Source organism: Salvelinus fontinalis, chromosome 12 (assembly GCF_029448725.1).
Source record: "Salvelinus fontinalis isolate EN_2023a chromosome 12, ASM2944872v1, whole genome shotgun sequence".
Lineage (NCBI taxonomy): Eukaryota > Metazoa > Chordata > Actinopteri > Salmoniformes > Salmonidae > Salvelinus > Salvelinus fontinalis.
This window is the reverse complement of record NC_074676.1, coordinates 55,367,699-55,388,760: the sequence shown is the minus strand read 5'-3', so window position 1 is coordinate 55,388,760 and position 21,062 is coordinate 55,367,699. Positions and strand designations below refer to the sequence as shown.

At 44.5% G+C, this 21,062-nt stretch overlaps 1 protein-coding gene and 1 long non-coding RNA gene across 2 annotated transcripts in view; one reads left to right on the top strand and one right to left on the bottom strand.

Annotated features, from left to right (window-relative positions):
* Positions 1-21,062, bottom strand: part of nme7 (NME/NM23 family member 7) — a 177,546-nt gene that overhangs the window by 668 nt on the left and 155,816 nt on the right. Inside the window, exon 11 of the mRNA XM_055941122.1 lies at positions 11,179-11,286. Coding sequence (XP_055797097.1) covers positions 11,179-11,286 — 108 coding nt within the window. The remainder of the gene's footprint in view (positions 1-11,178; positions 11,287-21,062) is intronic.
* LOC129867614 (uncharacterized) lies at positions 1,473-1,922 on the top strand. The gene is made up of 3 exons (XR_008761656.1): positions 1,473-1,527; positions 1,752-1,811; positions 1,872-1,922. It is a non-coding gene; the product is annotated as an uncharacterized LOC129867614 (long non-coding RNA).

Genomic DNA, 21,062 nt, shown 5'->3' with positions numbered 1-21,062 from the left:
TAGGTTGAGTTATAGTAGAATAGTAGAATATAGGTTGAATTATAGTAGAATAGTAGACTATAGGTTGAGTTATAGTAGAATAGTAGAATATAGGTTGAGTTATAGTAGAATATAGGTTGAGTTATAGTAGAATAGTAGAATATAGGTTGAGTTATAGTAGAATATAGGTTGAGTTATAGTAGAATAGTAGAATATAGGTTGAGTTATAGTAGAATAGTAGACTATAGGTTGAGTTATAGTAGAATAGTAGAATATAGGTTGAGTTATAGTAGAATATAGGTTGAGTTATAGTAGAATAGTAGAATATAGGTTGAGTTATAGTAGAGTATAGGTTGAGTTATAGTAGAATATAGGTTGAGTTATAGTAGAATATAGGTTGAGTTATAGTAGAGTATAGGTTGAGTTATAGTAGAATATAGGTTGAGTTATAGTAGAATATAGGTTGAGTTATAGTAGAATATAGGTTGAGTTATAGTAGAATATAGGTTGAGTTATAGTAGAATATAGGTTGAGTTATAGTAGAATATAGGTTGAGTTATAGTAGAGTATAGGTTGAGTTATAGTAGAGTATAGGTTGAGTTATAGTAGAATATAGGTTGAGTTATAGTAGAATAGTAGAATATAGGTTGAGTTATAGTAGAATATAGGTTGAGTTATAGTAGAATATAGGTTGAGTTATAGTAGAATAGTAGAATATAGGTTGAGTTATAGTAGAATAGTAGAAGATAGGTTGAGTTATAGTAGAATATAGGTTGAGTTATAGTAGAATAGTAGAATATAGGTTGAGTTATAGTAGAATAGTAGACTATAGGTTGAGTTATAGTAGAATATAGGTTGAGTTATAGTAGAATAGTAGAATATAGGTTGAGTTATAGTAGAATATAGGTTGAGTTATAGTAGAATATAGGTTGAGTTATAGTAGAATAGTAGACTATAGGTTGAGTTATAGTAGAATAGTAGAATATAGGTTGAGGTATAGTAGAATATAGGTTAAGTTATAGTAGAATATAGGTTGAGTTATAGTAGAATAGTAGACTATAGGTTGAGTTATAGTAGAATAGTAGAATATAGGTTGAGTTATAGTAGAATAGTAGAATATAGGTTGAGTTATAGTAGAATAGTAGAATATAGGTTGAGTTATAGTAGAATATAGGTTGAGTTATAGTAGAATAGTAGATTATAGGTTGAGTTATAGTAGAATAGTAGAAGATAGGTTGAGTTATAGTAGAATATAGGTTGAGTTATAGTAGAATAGTAGAATATAGGTTGAGTTATAGTAGAATAGTAGAATATAGGTTGAGTTATAGTAGAATAGTAGAATATAGGTTGAGTTATAGTAGAATAGTAGAATATAGGTTGAGTTATAGTAGAATAGTAGAATATAGGTTGAGTTATAGTAGAATAGTAGAATATAGGTTGAGTTATAGTAGAATAGTAGATTATAGGTTGAGTTATAGTAGAATAGTAGAAGATAGGTTGAGTTATAGTAGAATATAGGTTGAGTTATAGTAGAATAGTAGAATATAGGTTGAGTTATAGTAGAATAGTAGAATATAGGTTGAGTTATAGTAGAATAGTAGAATATAGGTTGAGTTATAGTAGAATAGTAGAATATAGGTTGAGTTATAGTAGAATAGTAGAATATAGGTTGAGTTATAGTAGAATAGTAGAATATAGGTTGAGTTATAGTAGAATAGTAGAATATAGGTTGAGTTATAGTAGAATATAGGTTGAGTTATAGTAGAATATAGGTTGAGTTATAGTAGAATAGTAGACTATAGGTTGAGTTATAGTAGAATAGTAGAATATAGGTTGAGTTATAGTAGAATAGTAGAATATAGGTTGAGTTATAGTAGAATAGTAGAATATAGGTTGAGTTATAGTAGAATATAGGTTGAGTTATAGTAGAATAGTAGAATATAGGTTGAGTTATAGTAGAATAGTAGAAGATAGGTTGAGTTATAGTAGAATATAGGTTGAGTTATAGTAGAATAGTAGAATATAGGTTGAGTTATAGTAGAATATAGGTTGAGTTATAGTAGAATAGTAGAATATAGGTTGAGTTATAGTAGAATAGTAGACTATAGGTTGAGTTATAGTAGAATAGTAGACTATAGGTTGAGTTATAGTAGAATAGTAGAATATAGGTTGAGTTATAGTAGAATATAGGTTGAGTTATAGTAGAATATAGGTTGAGTTATAGTAGAATATAGGTTGAGTTATAGTAGAATATAGGTTGAGTTATAGTAGAATATAGGTTGAGTTATAGTAGAATATAGGTTGAGTTATAGTAGAATATAGGTTGAGTTATAGTAGAATATAGGTTGAGTTATAGTAGAATAGTAGACTATAGGTTGAGTTATAGTAGAATAGTAGACTATAGGTTGAGTTATAGTAGAATAGTAGAATATAGGTTGAGGTATAGTAGAATATAGGTTGAGTTATAGTAGAATATAGGTTGAGTTATAGTAGAATAGTAGACTATAGGTTGAGTTATAGTAGAATAGTAGAATATAGGTTGAGTTATAGTAGAATAGTAGAATATAGGTTGAGTTATAGTAGAATAGTAGAATATAGGTTGAGTTATAGTAGAATATAGGTTGAGTTATAGTAGAATAGTAGAAGATAGGTTGAGTTATAGTAGAATATAGGTTGAGTTATAGTAGAATAGTAGAATATAGGTTGAGTTATAGTAGAATATAGGTTGAGTTATAGTAGAATAGTAGAATATAGGTTGAGTTATAGTAGAATAGTAGACTATAGGTTGAGTTATAGTAGAATAGTAGAATATAGGTTGAGTTATAGTAGAATAGTAGAATATAGGTTGAGTTATAGTAGAATAGTAGAATATAGGTTGAGTTATAGTAGAATATAGGTTGAGTTATAGTAGAATAGTAGAATATAGGTTGAGTTATAGTAGAATAGTAGAAGATAGGTTGAGTTATAGTAGAATATAGGTTGAGTTATAGTAGAATAGTAGAATATAGGTTGAGTTATAGTAGAATATAGGTTGAGTTATAGTAGAATAGTAGAATATAGGTTGAGTTATAGTAGAATAGTAGAATATAGGTTGAGTTATAGTAGAATATAGGTTGAGTTATAGTAGAATATAGGTTGAGTTATAGTAGAATATAGGTTGAGTTATAGTAGAATATAGGTTGAGTTATAGTAGAATATAGGTTGAGTTATAGTAGAATATAGGTTGAGTTATAGTAGAATATAGGTTGAGTTATAGTAGAATATAGGTTGAGTTATAGTAGAATATAGGTTGAGTTATAGTAGAATATAGGTTGAGTTATAGTAGAATATAGGTTGAGTTATAGTAGAATAGTAGACTATAGGTTGAGTTATAGTAGAATAGTAGACTATAGGTTGAGTTATAGTAGAATAGTAGAATATAGGTTGAGGTATAGTAGAATATAGGTTGAGTTATAGTAGAATATAGGTTGAGTTATAGTAGAATAGTAGACTATAGGTTGAGTTATAGTAGAATAGTAGAATATAGGTTGAGTTATAGTAGAATAGTAGAATATAGGTTGAGTTATAGTAGAATAGTAGAATATAGGTTGAGTTATAGTAGAATAGTAGAAGATAGGTTGAGTTATAGTAGAATAGTAGAAGATAGGTTGAGTTATAGTAGAATATAGGTTGAGTTATAGTAGAATAGTAGAATATAGGTTGAGTTATAGTAGAATATAGGTTGAGTTATAGTAGAATAGTAGAATATAGGTTTAGTTATAGTAGAATAGTAGACTATAGGTTGAGTTATAGTAGAATATAGGTTGAGTTATAGTAGAATATAGGTTGAGTTATAGTAGAATATAGGTTGAGTTATAGTAGAATATAGGTTGAGTTATAGTAGAATATAGGTTGAGTTATAGTAGAATATAGGTTGAGTTATAGTAGAATATAGGTTGAGTTATAGTAGAATATAGGTTGAGTTATAGTAGAATAGTAGAATATAGGTTGAGTTATAGTAGAATAGTAGACTATAGGTTGAGTTATAGTAGAATATAGGTTGAGTTATAGTAGACTATAGGTTGAGTTATAGTAGAATAGTAGAATATAGGTTGAGTTATAGTAGAATATAGGTTGCGTTATAGTAGAATAGTAGAATATAGGTTGAGTTATAGTAGAATAGTAGAATATAGGTTGAGTTATAGTAGAATAGTAGAATGTAGGTTGAGTTATAGTAGAATAGTAGAATATAGGTTGAGTTATAGTAGAATATAGGTTGAGTTATAGTAGAATATAGGTTGAGTTATAGTAGAATATAGGTTGAGTTATAGTAGAATAGTAGAATATAGGTTGAGTTATAGTAGAAAAGTAGAATATAGGTTGAGAAAGTGTTGAGCAACGTGTTGACAGTGCTGAGTAACAACTCAAACAGGAAGTCACTCATTAAAACAGCAGCTCTTTGCTGTATTCGTTGAGTCTCTATAACATGGTTTTAAAAGTTGTGAAATCTCACAGTAATGAAGTTGCTGTGAGCTCAAGGTTTCTTTTTACAGTCTATGGTCTCAAGGAAACGGTGCAGACACGGTGTTCTGAGCTATCTGATTGGCCAGCGGTAGGCCTATAGGTGCACTTTACTTGCTCTCTGGGCATGCTGGGTAGGCAGAGTTCTACCTTCAGATACGTGAATTGAGGGCTGGGCGACATGGCTAAAATATCATATCATGGTATTTTATGTTTTTGCTTTCAGAGTAGTGCGTGACCCTTGGGTGACAACACATATATTCTAAGTGATTTCAGTGTGTCTTTCTCCATTCTGATTGGTTTATACTGTTCAATTCAACTTCAACCTAAAATTATTCCCTGCATTTCCATCAATTTCTGCATTTCCTGCACTCAATTTCAGATGATTTCCACACTGCCACGATATGGGCATGAAATACTAAGGCCTTATCTTGAACCAAATGTTGCAATTGCGATTTAGATTAAAACACTTGGGTGAACTTTTGGAATCATGGAAAGAGAATGTTTATTCTAATTCTAATTCTATAGTTAGAATATAAATAATAGTGGGCACTTTGGATTCAGTGTTTGACATGTCAACGAATGAAAATGCCATGGACGATTTATTGTGACAGGGTAAGAACCAAAGTGATGTTCAGTGTTTCCTAGGAGACCCTTTAATCTTTGGATACATTAAATCTATATTTATATAGCCAACATATTCATGCTTCGCCTATTCCTTTTTGATTTAGAAGATACTGTTGTACAAACAACATGCTAATTTAAGCCTCCACCAGTACTGGTATCAGGCTGTATTAGTTAGCTACGTTTGCTCCGACTCGGTACTTTTATTAGCTAGTTAGCTAACTAGCGATTAGCAGCTAACACGATTTAGCTTAAACTTGCTAAGAAAATACAAAACTAGCTGTTTGCAGATGTAAGAAACACAAACTAATATTGTAATTATAGAACGCTTGTGGATTTATATTAAGATCAAAGTGGAAACAGCATCGTTGTCATCAACATTGTTGTATGTGTTGCGCTGACCAGGCAGACTGAACGGAAGTGTCTCGTTGTCAAGCAACAACAAACCGCTCCTTGAGTGACAGGGGGGCGGGACTAGGTCTGTGTGGAAAGCGGCATGGAGAGAGAGAGCGGAGAGGGAGGACTCAAGTAGCGGAGTAAACTATAAAAATGGACGTTACACACGGCGTATCACATTTAACAAACCAAACATACAAATACCGTTATAGAAGGTTAAAGTAAAAACCCATACTGGTCCGTGCATAAATACCGGTATACAGTAAAATACGGTACACCGCCCAGTCCCACATGAAATGGTTCAACATGTGAACACTCCCTTCCTGGCACTAGGGCTGCTGAATCAAGTGCACCAACCACCAACAGCGCTAAACGAATGAAACAAATTGGAATGGAAGGCTTTATCGTTGGGTTTTTTACAGAAATGTTTGGTGATCGACTAGGAATGCCTTGGAGATCTACCAGTCGATCGCGATCGGCGGTTTGGTGACCACTCAACTAGACTGTAGCAGTGAAGAGAGAGCAGTGTATTAGACAGGACGATAGCAGCATGTTAGACAGGACTATAGCAGTATTAGACAGGACGATAGCAGCATTAGACAGGACGATAGCAGTGTTAGACAGGACTATAGCAGTATTAGACAGGACTATAGCAGTGTTAGACAGGACTATAGCAGTATTAGACAGGACTATAGCAGTGTTAGACAGGACTATAGCAGTATTAGACAGGACTATAGCAGTGTTAGACAGGACTATAGCAGTATTAGACAGGACTATAGCAGTATTAGACAGGACTATAGCAGTATTAGACAGGACTATAGCAGTGTTAGACAGGACTATAGCAGTATTAGACAGGACGATAGCAGTATTAGACAGGACTATAGCAGTATTAGACAGGACGATAGCAGTGTTAGACAGGACGATAGCAGCATTAGACAGGACTATAGCAGTATTAGACAGGACGATAGCAGTATTAGACAGGACTATAGCAGTATTAGACAGGACTATAGCAGTATTAGACAGGACTATAGCAGTATTAGACAGGACGATAGCAGTATTAGACAGGACGATAGCAGTATTAGACAGGACTATAGCAGTATTAGACAGGACGATAGCAGTATTAGACAGGACTATAGCAGTATTAGACAGGACTATAGCAGCGTGTTAGACAGGACGATAGCAGTATTAGACAGGACTATAGCAGTATTAGACAGGACGATAGCAGTATTAGACAGGACGATAGCAGAATTAGACAGGACTATAGCAGCGTGTTAGACAGGACGATAGCAGTATTAGACAGGACGATAGCAGTATTAGACAGGACTATAGCAGTATTAGACAGGACTATAGCAGTATGTTAGACAGGACTATAGCAGCATGTTAGACAGGACGATAGCAGTATGCTAGACAGGACTATAGCAGCATTAGACAGGACTATAGCAGTATGTTAGACAGGACTATAGTAGCATTAGACAGGACTATAGCAGTATGTTAGACAGGACTATAGCAGCATTAGACAGGACTATAGCAGTGTGTTAGACAGGACGATAGCAGCATTAGACAGGACTATAGCAGTGAAGAGAGAGCAGTGTGTTAGACAGGACCATAGCAGTGTGTTAGACAGGACCATAGCAGTGTGTTAGACAGGACGATAGCAGTATTAGACAGGACGATAGCAGTATTAGACAGGACGATAGCAGTATGTTAGACAGGACGGTAGCAGCATTAGACAGAACGATAGCAGCATTAGACAGGACGATAGCAGTATTAGACAGGACGATAGCAGTATGTTAGACAGGACGATAGCAGTATGTTAGACAGGACGATAGCATTATTAGACAGGACGATAGCAGCATGTTAGACAGGACTATAGCAGTATTAGACAGGACGATAGCAGCATTAGACAGGACGATAGCAGTGTTAGACAGGACTATAGCAGTATTAGACAGGACTATAGCAGTGTTAGACAGGACTATAGCAGTATTAGACAGGACTATAGCAGTATTAGACAGGACTATAGCAGTATTAGACAGGACTATAGCAGTGTTAGACAGGACTATAGCAGTATTAGACAGGACGATAGCAGTATTAGACAGGACTATAGCAGTATTAGACAGGACGATAGCAGTGTTAGACAGGACGATAGCAGCATTAGACAGGACTATAGCAGTATTAGACAGGACGATAGCAGTATTAGACAGGACTATAGCAGTATTAGACAGGACTATAGCAGTATTAGACAGGACTATAGCAGTATTAGACAGGACGATAGCAGTATTAGACAGGACGATAGCAGTATTAGACAGGACTATAGCAGTATTAGACAGGACGATAGCAGTATTAGACAGGACTATAGCAGTATTAGACAGGACTATAGCAGCGTGTTAGACAGGACGATAGCAGTATTAGACAGGACTATAGCAGTATTAGACAGGACGATAGCAGTATTAGACAGGACGATAGCAGAATTAGACAGGACTATAGCAGCGTGTTAGACAGGACGATAGCAGTATTAGACAGGACGATAGCAGTATTAGACAGGACTATAGCAGTATTAGACAGGACTATAGCAGTATGTTAGACAGGACTATAGCAGCATGTTAGACAGGACTATAGCAGTATGTTAGACAGGACTATAGCAGTATGTTAGACAGGACTATAGCAGCATGTTAGACAGGACGATAGCAGTATGCTAGACAGGACTATAGCAGCATTAGACAGGACTATAGCAGTATGTTAGACAGGACTATAGTAGCATTAGACAGGACTATAGCAGTATGTTAGACAGGACTATAGCAGCATTAGACAGGACTATAGCAGTGTGTTAGACAGGACGATAGCAGCATTAGACAGGACTATAGCAGTGAAGAGAGAGCAGTGTGTTAGACAGGACCATAGCAGTGTGTTAGACAGGACCATAGCAGTGTGTTAGACAGGACGATAGCAGTATTAGACAGGACGATAGCAGTATTAGACAGGACGATAGCAGTATGTTAGACAGGACGGTAGCAGCATTAGACAGAACGATAGCAGCATTAGACAGGACGATAGCAGTATTAGACAGGACGATAGCAGTATGTTAGACAGGACGATAGCAGTATGTTAGACAGGACGATAGCATTATTAGACAGGACGATAGCAGCATTAGACAGGACGGTAGCAGCATTAGACAGGACTATAGCAGTATTAGACAGGACTATAGCAGTATGTTAGACAGGACTATAGCAGCATGTTAGACAGGACGATAGCAGTATGTTAGACAGGACCATAGCAGTATGTTACACAGGACTATAGCAGCATTAGACAGGACTATAGCAGTGTGTTAGACAGGACGATAGCAGTATTAGACAGGACTATAGCAGCATGTTAGACAGGACTATAGCAGCATTAGACAGGACTATAGCAGTGTGTTAGACAGGACGATAGCAGTATTAGACAGGACTATAGCAGTGTGTTAGACAGGACGATAGCAGTATTAGACAGGACGATAGCAGCGTGTTAGACAGGACGATAGCAGCATTAGACAGGACGGTAGCAGCATTAGACAGGACGGTAGCAGTATTAGACAGGACTATAGCAGCATGTTAGACAGGACTATAGCAGTATTAGACAGGACGGTAGCAGCATTAGACAGGACGATAGCAGTATGTTAGACAGGACGATAGCAGCGTGTTAGACAGGACGATAGCAGCGTGTTAGACAGGACAATAGCAGTATTAGACAGGGCGATAGCAGTATTAGACAGGACGATAGCAGTATGTTAGACAGGACGATAGCAGTATGTAAGACAGGACGATAGCAGTTCGTGAGACAGGACGATAGCAGCATTAGACAGGACGATAGCAGTATTAGACAGGACGATAGCAGTATTAGACAGGACTATAGCAGTATTAGACAGGACTATAGCAGTATTAGACAGGACTATAGCAGTATTAGACAGGACTATAGCAGTATTAGACAGGACGATAGCAGTATTAGACAGGACTATAGCAGTATTAGACAGGACGATAGCAGTATTAGACAGGACGATAGCAGTATTAGACAGGACTATAGCAGTATTAGACAGGACTATAGCAGCATTAGACAGGACGATAGCAGTATTAGACAGGACGATAGCAGCATGTTAGACAGGACTATAGCAGTATTAGACAGGACTATAGCAGTATTAGACAGGACGATAGCAGTATGTTAGACAGGACGATAGCAGCATTAGACAGGACGATAGCAGCATTAGACAGGACTATAGCAGTTCGTGAGACAGGACGATAGCAGCATTAGACAGGACGATAGCAGTATTAGACAGGACGATAGCAGTATTAGACAGGACTATAGCAGTATTAGACAGGACTATAGCAGTATTAGACAGGACTATAGCAGTATTAGACAGGACTATAGCAGTATTAGACAGGACTATAGCAGTATTAGACAGGACAATAGCAGTATTAGACAGGACGATAGCAGTATTAGACAGGACTATAGCAGCCTGTTAGACAGGACGATAGCAGTATTAGACAGGACGATAGCAGTATGTTAGACAGGACGATAGCAGTATTAGACAGGACGATAGCAGCATTAGACAGGACGATAGCAGTATTAGACAGGACGATAGCAGCATTAGACAGGACGATAGCAGCATTAGACAGGACTATAGCAGCATTAGACAGGACTATAGCAGCATTAGACAGGACGATAGCAGCATTAGACAGGACTATAGCAGTATGTTAGACAGGACGATAGCAGCATTAGACAGGACGATAGCAGTATTAGACAGGACGATAGCAGCATTAGACAGGACGATAGCAGCATTAGACAGGACTATAGCAGCATTAGACAGGACTATAGCAGCATTAGACAGGACTATAGCAGTATGTTAGACAGGACGATAGCAGCATTAGACAGGACGATAGCAGCATTAGACAGGACTATAGCAGTATGTTAGACAGGACGATAGCAGCATTAGACAGGACTATAGCAGTATGTTAGACAGGACGATAGCACCATTAGACAGGACTATAGCAGTGTGTGACTGTTTCCAGTGTAGTGGTCCGCTCCGTGCTGGGCCAAAGTGGTTAGTCTGGGCCCTGGAATGTGTTAGGCAGCTCAGCCAGTCACCAGGCTAATGATTAACAAGGAGCCATTTGTCCCTAGCCCGGCTGCTCTGCTCAACAAATCAGGAGCTCTGCTCTCTCCCTCTCTCTCGCTCTCTCTCTCTCTCCCTCCCCAACAATGACGTCCAACAGGTCAGACCCCCTCCCTCCCTGCCTCACTAAACAACAATAGTTTGTTTCTAAATGCCCAGCTATTCTTTCCCAGTGGGATCTGTAGCGTAGCGGCTCGGCCCACAGACTGGAGTCATGAGACTGTCCTGCTGTTGCTGCTTTAGCTCGTATCCCAAACGGCACCCTATTCCGTCTATAGTGCACTACTTTGGGCCCGTAGTGCACTACTTTAGACCAGGGCCCATAGGGCCCGTAGTGCACTATGTAGGGAATAAGGTGCCGTTTTGGGACCAAGCTCCATTCTGTTCCTGGTCTGGTCACTGTGAGTTACAAGCAGCAGTCTGAATGGAACATCAATGCTACTCTTCTTCTGATGAGCTTCAGTGCTAAACAGATGCATGTGGGGGTTTTAAGAGCTACTCTGAAATACTCATGTGTGGATGAACCAGTGGGTATCCACCTCCAACACGCCGTCCTCGGGGAGGTCAGTGCAGTGGACGGCGTTCTGCACTTTGGTTTTACCATACAGAGCTCTTAACGAGGCGGGACGAAGATGACGAGCGATCTCCTGGGAAAGAGAAAAATACATTTGTTAGCATTAATAGGAGTAAACAGAATGTTCCCGTAAACATGGAGGGCGTTCATTTCTACAAGCCCTATATGTCTCAGAGACTAAGTTCATTTCTACAAGCCCTATATGTCTCAGAGACTACGTTCATTTCTACAAGCCCTATATGTCTCAGAGACTACGTTCATTTCTACAAGCCCTATATGTCTCAGAGACTACGTTCATTTCTACAAGCCCTATATGTCTCAGAGACTAAGTTCATTTCTACAAGCCCTATATGTCTCAGAGACTAAGTCCATTTCTACAAGCCCTATATGTCTCAGAGACTAAGTTCATTTCTACAAGCCCTATATGTCTCAGAGTTAATTGTGCTCTGGTACCAACTGTAAAAGAGAATCTATGTACCTAACTTCTCACTGGTGGAAAGATGCAAATGAAGCATTGAAAGCATCAAGCTTTAACAATCAGGAGAATAAACATTTGATCACATTTTGAGGAACATCACTGCCATCTCGCTGGGTAAAGAAGTCAATTCAAAGTCTGTTCTACGTTGGTTCAATGTCATTTCATTGAATTGATGTGGAAACAATGTTGATTCAACCAGTGTGTTTCCAGTGGAATGGTTGTGTTATATCAACTCTCCCCTGTCAGACTGGCCCTCTCCCCTGTCAGACTGGCCCTCTCCCCTGTCAGACTGGCCCTCTCCCCTGTCAGACTGGCCCTCTCCCCTGTCAGACTGGCCCTCTCCCCTGTCAGACTGGGCCTCTCCCCTGTCAGACTGGCCCTCTCCCCTGTCAGACTCCCCCTCTCAGACTCCCCCTCTCCCCTGTCAGACTGGCCCTCTCCCCTGTCAGACTGGGCCTCTCCCCTGTCAGACTGGCCCTCGCCCCTGTCAGACTCCCCCTCTCAGACTCCCCCTCTCCCCTGTCAGACTGGCCCTCTCCCCTGTCTGACTGGCCCTCTCCCCTGTCAGACTGGCCCTCTCCCCTGTCAGACTGGCCCTCTCCCCTGTCAGACTGGCCCTCTCCCCTGTCAGACTGGCCCTCTCCCCTGTCAGACTGGCCCTCTCCCCTGTCAGACTGGCCCTCTCCCCTGTCAGACTGGCCCTCTCCCCTGTCAGACTGGCCCTCTCCCCTGTCAGACTGGCCCTCTCCCCTGTCAGACTGGCCCTCTCCCCTGTCAGACTGGCCCTCTCCCCTGTCAGACTGGCCCTCTCCCCTGTCAGACTGGCCCTCTCCCCTGTCAGACTGGCCCTCTCCCCTGTCAGACTGGCCCTCTCCCCTGTCAGACTGGCCCTCTCCCCTGTCAGACTGGCCCTCTCCCCTGTCAGACTGGCCCTCTCCCCTGTCAGACTGGCCCTCTCCCCTGTCAGACTGGCCCTCTCCCCTGTCAGACTGGCCCTCTCCCCTGTCAGACTGGCCCTCTCCCCTGTCAGACTGGCCCTCTCCCCTGTCAGACTGGCCCTCTCCCCTGTCAGACTGGCCCTCTCCCCTGTCAGACTGGCCCTCTCCCCTGTCAGACTGGCCCTCTCCCCTGTCAGACTGGCCCTCTCCCCTGTCAGACTGGCCTCTCCCCTGTCAGACTGGCCCTCGCCCCTGTCAGACTCCCCCTCTCAGACTCCCCCTCTCCCCTGTCAGACTGGCCCTCTCCCCTGTCAGACTGGCCCTCTCCCCTGTCAGACTGGCCCTCTCCCCTGTCAGACTGGGCCTCTCCCCTGTCAGACTGGGCCTCTCCCCTGTCAGACTGGCCTTCTCCCCCTCTCCCCTGTCAGACTGGCCCTCTCCCCTGTCAGACTGGCCCTCTCCCCTGTCAGACTGGCCCTCTCCCCTGTCAGACTGGCCCTCTCCCCTGTCAGACTGGCCCTCTCCCCTGTCAGACTGGCCCTCTCCCCTGTCAGACTGGCCCTCTCCCCTGTCAGACTGGCCCTCTCCCCTGTCAGACTGGCCCTCTCCCCTGTCAGACTGGCCCTCTCCCCTGTCAGACTGGCCCTCTCCCCTGTCAGACTGGCCCTCTCCCCTGTCAGACTGGCCCTCTCCCCTGTCAGACTGGCCCTCTCCCCTGTCAGACTGGCCCTCTCCCCTGTCAGACTGGCCCCCTCCCCTGTCAGACTGGCCCCCTCCCCTGTCAGACTGGCCCCCTCCCCTGTCAGACTGGCCCCCTCCCCTGTCAGACTGGCCCTCTCCCCTGTCAGACTGGCCCTCTCCCCTGTCAGACTGGCCCTCTCCCCTGTCAGACTGGCCCTCTCCCCTGTCAAACTGGTCCTCTCCCCTGTCAGACTGGCCCTCTCCCCTGTCAGACTGGCCCTCTCCCCTGTCAGACTGGCCCTCTCCCCTGTCAGACTGGCCCTCTCCCCTGTCAGACTGGCCCTCTCCCCTGTCAGACTGGCCCTCTCCCCTGTCAGACTGGCCCTCTCCCCTGTCAGACTGGCCCTCTCCCCTGTCAGACTGGCCCTCTCCCCTGTCAGACTGGCCCTCTCCCCTGTCAGACTGGCCCTCTCCCCTGTCAGACTGGCCCTCTCCCCTGTCAGACTGGCCCTCTCCCCTGTCAGACTGGCCCTCTCCCCTGTCAGACTGGCCCTCTCCCCTGTCAGACTGGCCCTCTCCCCTGTCAGACTGGCCCTCTCCCCTGTCAGACTGGCCCTCTCCCCTGTCAGACTGGCCCTCTCCCCTGTCAGACTGGCCCTCTCCCCTGTCAGACTGGCCCTCTCCCCTGTCAGACTGGCCCTCTCCTCTGTCAGACTGGCCCTCTCCCCTGTCAGACTGGCCCTCTCCCCTGTCAGACTGGCCCTCTCCCCTGTCAGACTGGCCCTCTCCCCTGTCAGACTGGCCCTCTCCCCTGTCAGACTGGCCCTCTCCTCTGTCAGACTGGCCCTCTCCCCTGTCAGACTGGGCCTCTCCCCTGTCAGACTGGGCCTCTCCCCTGTCAGACTGGGCCTCTCCTCTGTCAGACTGGGCCTCTCCCCTTCTCCCCTGTCAGACTGTCTTTCTTCCCCTCTCCCCTGTCCTTCTTCTAGGACTGTAGACCACACACAGATAGGGCTCTGAGACGGTAGACCACACACAGATAGGGCTCTGAGACTGTAGACCACACACAGATAGGGCTCTGAGACGGTAGACCACACACAGATAGGGCTCTGAGACGGTAGACCACACACAGATAGGGCTCTGAGACGGTAGACCACACACAGATAGGGCTCTGAGACGGTAGACCACACACAGATAGGGCTCTGAGACGGTAGACCACACACAGATAGGGCTCTGAGACGGTAGACCACACACAGATAGGGCTCTGAGACGGTAGACCACACACAGATAGGGCTCTGAGACGGTAGACCACACACAGATAGGGCTCTGAGACTGTAGACCACACACAGATAGGGCTCTGAGACGGTAGACCACACACAGATAGGGCTCTGAGACGGTAGACCACACACAGATAGGGCTCTGAGACTGTAGACCACACACAGATAGGGCTCTGAGACGGTAGACCACATACAGAGGGCTCTGAGACGGTAGACCACACACAGATAGGGCTCTGAGACTGTAGACCACACACAGATAGGGCTCTGAGACGGTAGACCACACACAGATAGGGCTCTGAGACGGTAGACCACACACAGATAGGGCTCTGAGACGGTAGACCACACACAGATAGGGCTCTGAGACTGTAGACCACACACAGATAGGGCTCTGAGACGGTAGACCACACACAGATAGGGCTCTGAGACGGTAGACCACACACAGATAGGGCTCTGAGACGGTAGACCACACACAGATAGGGCTCTGAGACGGTAGACCACACACAGATAGGGCTCTGAGACTGTAGACCACACACAGATAGGGCTCTGAGACGGTAGACCACACACAGATAGGGCTCTGAGACGGTAGACCACACACAGATAGGGCTCTGAGACGGTAGACCACACACAGATAGGGCTCTGAGACTGTAGACCACACACAGATAGGGCTCTGAGACGGTAGACCACACACAGATAGGGCTCTGAGACGGTAGACCACACACAGATAGGGCTCTGAGACTGTAGACCACACACAGATAGGGCTCTGAGACTGTAGACCACACACAGATAGGGCTCTGAGACTGTAGACCACACACAGATAGGGCTCTGAGACTGTAGACCACACACAGATAGGGCTCTGAGACGGTAGACCACACATCACTCAGGGGAAACTCTCTAGTGAGTGAATGAGATGTATGGCCTCTGCTGAAAATGAAGGTAAATATTCCACAGTTGTGGTGCTTATCACTTAGACCAGAGGTGGGGTTGATTATGTACTTAATTTCAGTTTGTCATCATTCAGATTACTCTGTTTTTACGAGGAATTCCATGTTATTGTACTGTAGCTATGACAGTACAAGGCTACACTCGAGTCGACTTAATTGAATAAATAATTAACTTAATTGAATTAAAACATAAGTTAGTTGAAATCAAATCAAATAATTTAAATACAGTAAGACATGAATTGGGATTACTGAAATCAAAGGGACTATGCCCACATTGAGACATTTCAAGTCCAATGAAGGCCAAATGTAATGTTTCTTCTTCCTCGTCACCTTTATGCTGTTTGTTCATTTTATCAGAGGAACACAGGCCAGGGACGGTTTCCCCCCAGTAGGATTCAGTCTAGTTAATTCAAACACAACCAATAATCTGCTCTTCTTCTTTCAGAAGAGACAAGAAGAAAAGCGGCAATAGTACTGTTTGTCCATCTTGAGATGCCATAGCCAGTAATACACTTCCTCAAAATACTCAGAATTAATTTTAAGACAACTCAAGAAATCTGTCATTAATTTTGCCTTTTTTTTTGCCAAAGAGATATTAGTTGCGCAATTTTGCATCTAACTAAGATGTTTGGTGCAGTATTTCTCAAGTGAAAAAATATGCATTAAAACGATTCGTCTTTCGTTGAATGATAAACACTTAATTGATAAATCCCAACTGTTGACCAATCACCGACGAAGGGGCGGAGACTTCGGCTACTGACTTCCGGCTTGGCCTCCGGATTTTTCTCTCTCTTCACAAACAGACAACAACAAAAAAACTTGCCAAAAACTAACAAAAACGTCACTAAATTTCTTCATAATTTGGCATGACCTGTTCCAAACGATTTCGGATGAGAAGCATGCGAACGCCTTAACAAAGAGAGAAAGCACTGCCAACGAGCGACAACATGCTTTACATTCTAACGGTTTGCGCTCACCCAAAAGACAGGAACCAGTGCTCCCGAGTGGCTCAGCGGTCTAAGGCACTGCATTTCAGTGCAAGAGGTGTCACTGCAGGCCCTGGTTCGAATCCAGGCTGCACAATTGGCTCAGGGTAGGCCGTCATTGTAAATAAGAATTTGTTCTTAACTGACTTGCCTGGTTAAATAAAGCTAAAAAATATTTGCGGAGTTTCTCCCATTCTTCTCTGCAGATCCTCTCAAACTCTGTCAGGTTGGATGGGGAGCGTCGCTTCACAGCTATTTTCAGGTCTCTCCAGAGATGTTTGATCGGGTTCAAGTTCGGGCTCTGGCTGGGACAAGAGACTTGTCCCGAAGCCACTCCTGCGTTGTCTTGGCTGTGTGCTAAGGGTCGTTGTCCTGTTGGAAGGTGAACCTTCACCCCAATCTGAGGTCCTAAGCTCTCTGGAGCAGGTTTTCATTAAGGATCTCTGTACTTCCGTACACTGTGTTCCGTTCATCTTTCCCTCGAACCTGACTAGTCTCCCAGTCCCTGCCGCTGAAAAACATCCTCACAGCATGATGCTGCCACCACCATGCTTCACCTTAGGGATGGTGCCAAGTTTCCTCCAGACGTGACACTTGGCATTCAGGCCAAAGAGTTCAATCTTGGTTTCATCAGACCAGAGAATCTTGTTTCTCATGGTCAGTTCTTTAGGTGCCTTTTGGCAAACTCCAAGCGGGCTGTCTTGTGCCTTTTACTGAGGAGTGGCTTCCGTCTGGCCACTCTACCATAAAGGCCTGATTGGTGGAGTGCTGCAGAGATGGTTGTCCTTCTGGAAGGTTCTCCCATCTCCACAGAGGAACTCTGGAGCTCTGTCAGAGTGACCATCGGGTTCTTGGTCACCTCCCTTACCAAGGCCCTTCTTCCCCCGACTGCTCAGTTTGGCCAGGCGGCCAGCTCTAGGAAGAGTCTTTGTGGTTCCAAACTTCGGAGGCCACTGTCTTCTTGGGGACCTTCAATGCTGCAGACATTTTAGTGTATGAGGGAGATGAACCCTCCATGGGTTTTAGTGTGAGGGAGACGAACCCTCCTTGGGTTTTAGTGTATGAGGGAGATGAACCCTCCATGGGTTTTAGTGTATGAGGGAGGTGAACCCTCCGTGGGTTTTAGTGTATGAGGGAGGTGAACCCTCCATGGGTTTTAGTGTGAGGGAGATGAACCCTCCATGGGTTTTAGTGTGAGGGAGATGAACCCTCCATGGGTTTTGTGTGAGGGAGGTGAACCCTCCATGGGTTTTAGTGTGAGGGAGGTGAACCCTCTGTGGGTTATAGTGTGAGGGAGATGAACCCTCCATGGGTTTTAGTGTGAGGGAGATGAACCCTCCATGGGTTTTAGTGTATGAGGGAGATGAACCCTCCATGGGTTTTAGTGTGAGGGAGATGAACCCTCCATGGGTTTTAGTGTGAGGGAGATGAACCCTCCATGGGTTTTAGTGTGAGGGAGATGAACCCTCCATGGGTTTTAGTGTGTGAGGGAGATGAACCCTCCATGGGTTTTAGTGTGAGGGAGATGAACCCTCCATGGGTTTTAGTGTGAGGGAGATGAACCCTCCATGGGTTTTAGTGTGAGGGAGATGAACCCTCCATGGGTTTTAGTGTGACGGAGATGAACCCTCCATGGGTTTTAGTGTGAGGGAGATGAACCCTCCATGGGTTTTAGTGTGAGGGAGATGAACCCTCCATGGGTTTTAGTGTGAGGGAGATGAACCCTCCATGGGTTTTAGTGTGTGAGGGAGGTGAACCCTCCATGGGTTTTAGTGTGAGGGAGATGAACCCTCCGTGGGTTTTAGTGTGTGAGGGAGGTGAACCCTCCATGGGTTTTAGTGTGAGGGAGATGAACCCTCCATGGGTTTTAGTGTGAGGGAGATGAACCCTCCGTGGGTTTTAGTGTGTGAGGGAGGTGAACCCTCCATGGGTTTTAGTGTGAGGGAGATGAACCCTCCGTGGGTTTTAGTGTGAGGGAGATGAACCCTCCGTGGGTTTTAGTGTGTGAGGGAGGTGAACCCTCCGTGGGTTTTAGTGTGAGGGAGATGAACCCTCCGTGGGTTTTAGTGTGAGGGAGATGAACCCTCCATGGGTTTTAGTGTGAGGGAGATGAACCCTCCGTGGGTTTTAGTGTGTGAGGGAGGTGAACCCTCCATGGGTTTTAGTGTGAGGGAGATGAACCCTCCATGGGTTTTAGTGTGAGGGAGATGAACCCTCCGTGGGTTTTAGTGTGTGAGGGAGGTGAACCCTCCATGGGTTTTAGTGTGAGGGAGGTGAACCCTCTATGGGTTTTAGTGTGAGGGAGATGAACCCTCCATGGGTTTTAGTGTGAGGGAGATGAACCCTCCATGGGTTTTAGTGTATGAGGGAGATGAACCCTCCATGGGTTTTAGTGTGAGGGAGATGAACCCTCCATGGGTTTTAGTGTGAGGGAGATGAACCCTCCATGGGTTTTAGTGTGAGGGAGATGAACCCTCCATGGGTTTTAGTGTGTGAGGGAGATGAACCCTCCATGGGTTTTAGTGTGAGGGAGATGAACCCTCCATGGGTTTTAGTGTGAGGGAGATGAACCCTCCATGGGTTTTAGTGTGAGGGAGATGAACCCTCCATGGGTTTTAGTGTGACGGAGATGAACCCTCCATGGGTTTTAGTGTGAGGGAGATGAACCCTCCATGGGTTTTAGTGTGAGGGAGATGAACCCTCCATGGGTTTTAGTGTGAGGGAGATGAACCCTCCATGGGTTTTAGTGTGTGAGGGAGGTGAACCCTCCATGGGTTTTAGTGTGAGGGAGATGAACCCTCCGTGGGTTTTAGTGTGTGAGGGAGGTGAACCCTCCATGGGTTTTAGTGTGAGGGAGATGAACCCTCCATGGGTTTTAGTGTGAGGGAGATGAACCCTCCGTGGGTTTTAGTGTGTGAGGGAGGTGAACCCTCCATGGGTTTTAGTGTGAGGGAGATGAACCCTCCGTGGGTTTTAGTGTGAGGGAGATGAACCCTCCGTGGGTTTTAGTGTGTGAGGGAGGTGAACCCTCCGTGGGTTTTAGTGTGAGGGAGATGAACCCTCCGTGGGTTTTAGTGTGAGGGAGATGAACCCTCCATGGGTTTTAGTGTGAGGGAGATGAACCCTCCGTGGGTTTTAGTGTGTGAGGGAGGTGAACCCTCCATGGGTTTTAGTGTGAGGGAGATGAACCCTCCATGGGTTTTAGTGTGAGGGAGATGAACCCTCCGTGGGTTTTAGTGTGTGAGGGAGGTGAACCCTCCATGGGTTTTAGTGTGAGGGAGATGAACCCTCCGTGGGTTTTAGTGTGAGGGAGATGAACCCTCCATGGGTTTTAGTGTGAGGGAGATGAACCCTCCATGGGTTTTAGTGTGAGGGAGATGAACCCTCTATGGGTTTTAGTGTGAGGGAGATGAACCCTCCATGGGTTTTAGTGTGAGGGAGATGAACCCTCCATGGGTTTTAGTGTGAGGGAGATGAACCCTCCATGGGTTTTAGTGTGAGGGAGATGAACCCTCCGTGGGTTTTAGTGTGAGGGAGATGAACCCTCCATGGGTTTTAGTGTATGAGGGAGATGAACCCTCCATGGGTTTTAGTGTGAGGGAGATGAACCCTCCATGGGTTTTAGTGTGAGGGAGATGAACCCTCCATGGGTTTTAGTGTGAGGGAGATGAACCCTCCATGGGTTTTAGTGTGAGGGAGATGAACCCTCCATGGGTTTTAGTATGAGGGAGATGAACCCTCCATGGGTTTTAGTGTGAGGGAGATGAACCCTCCATGGGTTTTAGTGTGAGGGAGATGAACCCTCCATGGGTTTTAGTGTGAGGGAGATGAACCCTCCATGGGTTTTAGTGTGAGGGAGATGAACCCTCCATGGGTTTTAGTGTGAGGGAGGTGAACCCTCCATGGGTTTTAGTGTGAGGGAGATGAACCCTCCGTGGGTTTTAGTGTGTGAGGGAGGTGAACCCTCCATGGGTTTTAGTGTGAGGGAGATGAACCCTCCATGGGTAACGACAGACTAGTGAGTAATGTTACAGTGACCTTGCCTAGCCTGCTGGATGCTGGGGCCTGCCTAGACTGCTGTTTACCAACTCCCATATTGGCTGCGTGGAGCTCGAGCCCAGGAGAGCAGGAGGGAGGGAGAGAGAAGAGCGGGAGGAGCACGGGAGAGAGGGAGGAGCACGGGAGAGAGCGAGAGAGAGAGGAGAGCGGGAAATTAGGGGGGGAGATTTTCTCAGCACTGAAATAATTCCTGCCCAAAGTGGGCTCTCTGTAATTGCATTAGTTACCCACAAGTGACCTGGCAGTGGGAGAGCTTAATTTAATTTTAATGAGCCCTACGGAGCTCTAAAACCCTTGTTCTCACAACCATTAGCCTTGGTTGAGAATAATCAGCCTGGACAGAGAGATAGTTGCTTCAGAGCTAGCTAGGCTATCTCATAATACTGCAGGGACCTATGGGAGCTCATACCAGACACGGTTGGAACCTATTTGGAAAAATAACCCTTCGATATGAGGCTGGATCTTTCTTTTGGACAGATTCTGACTGTG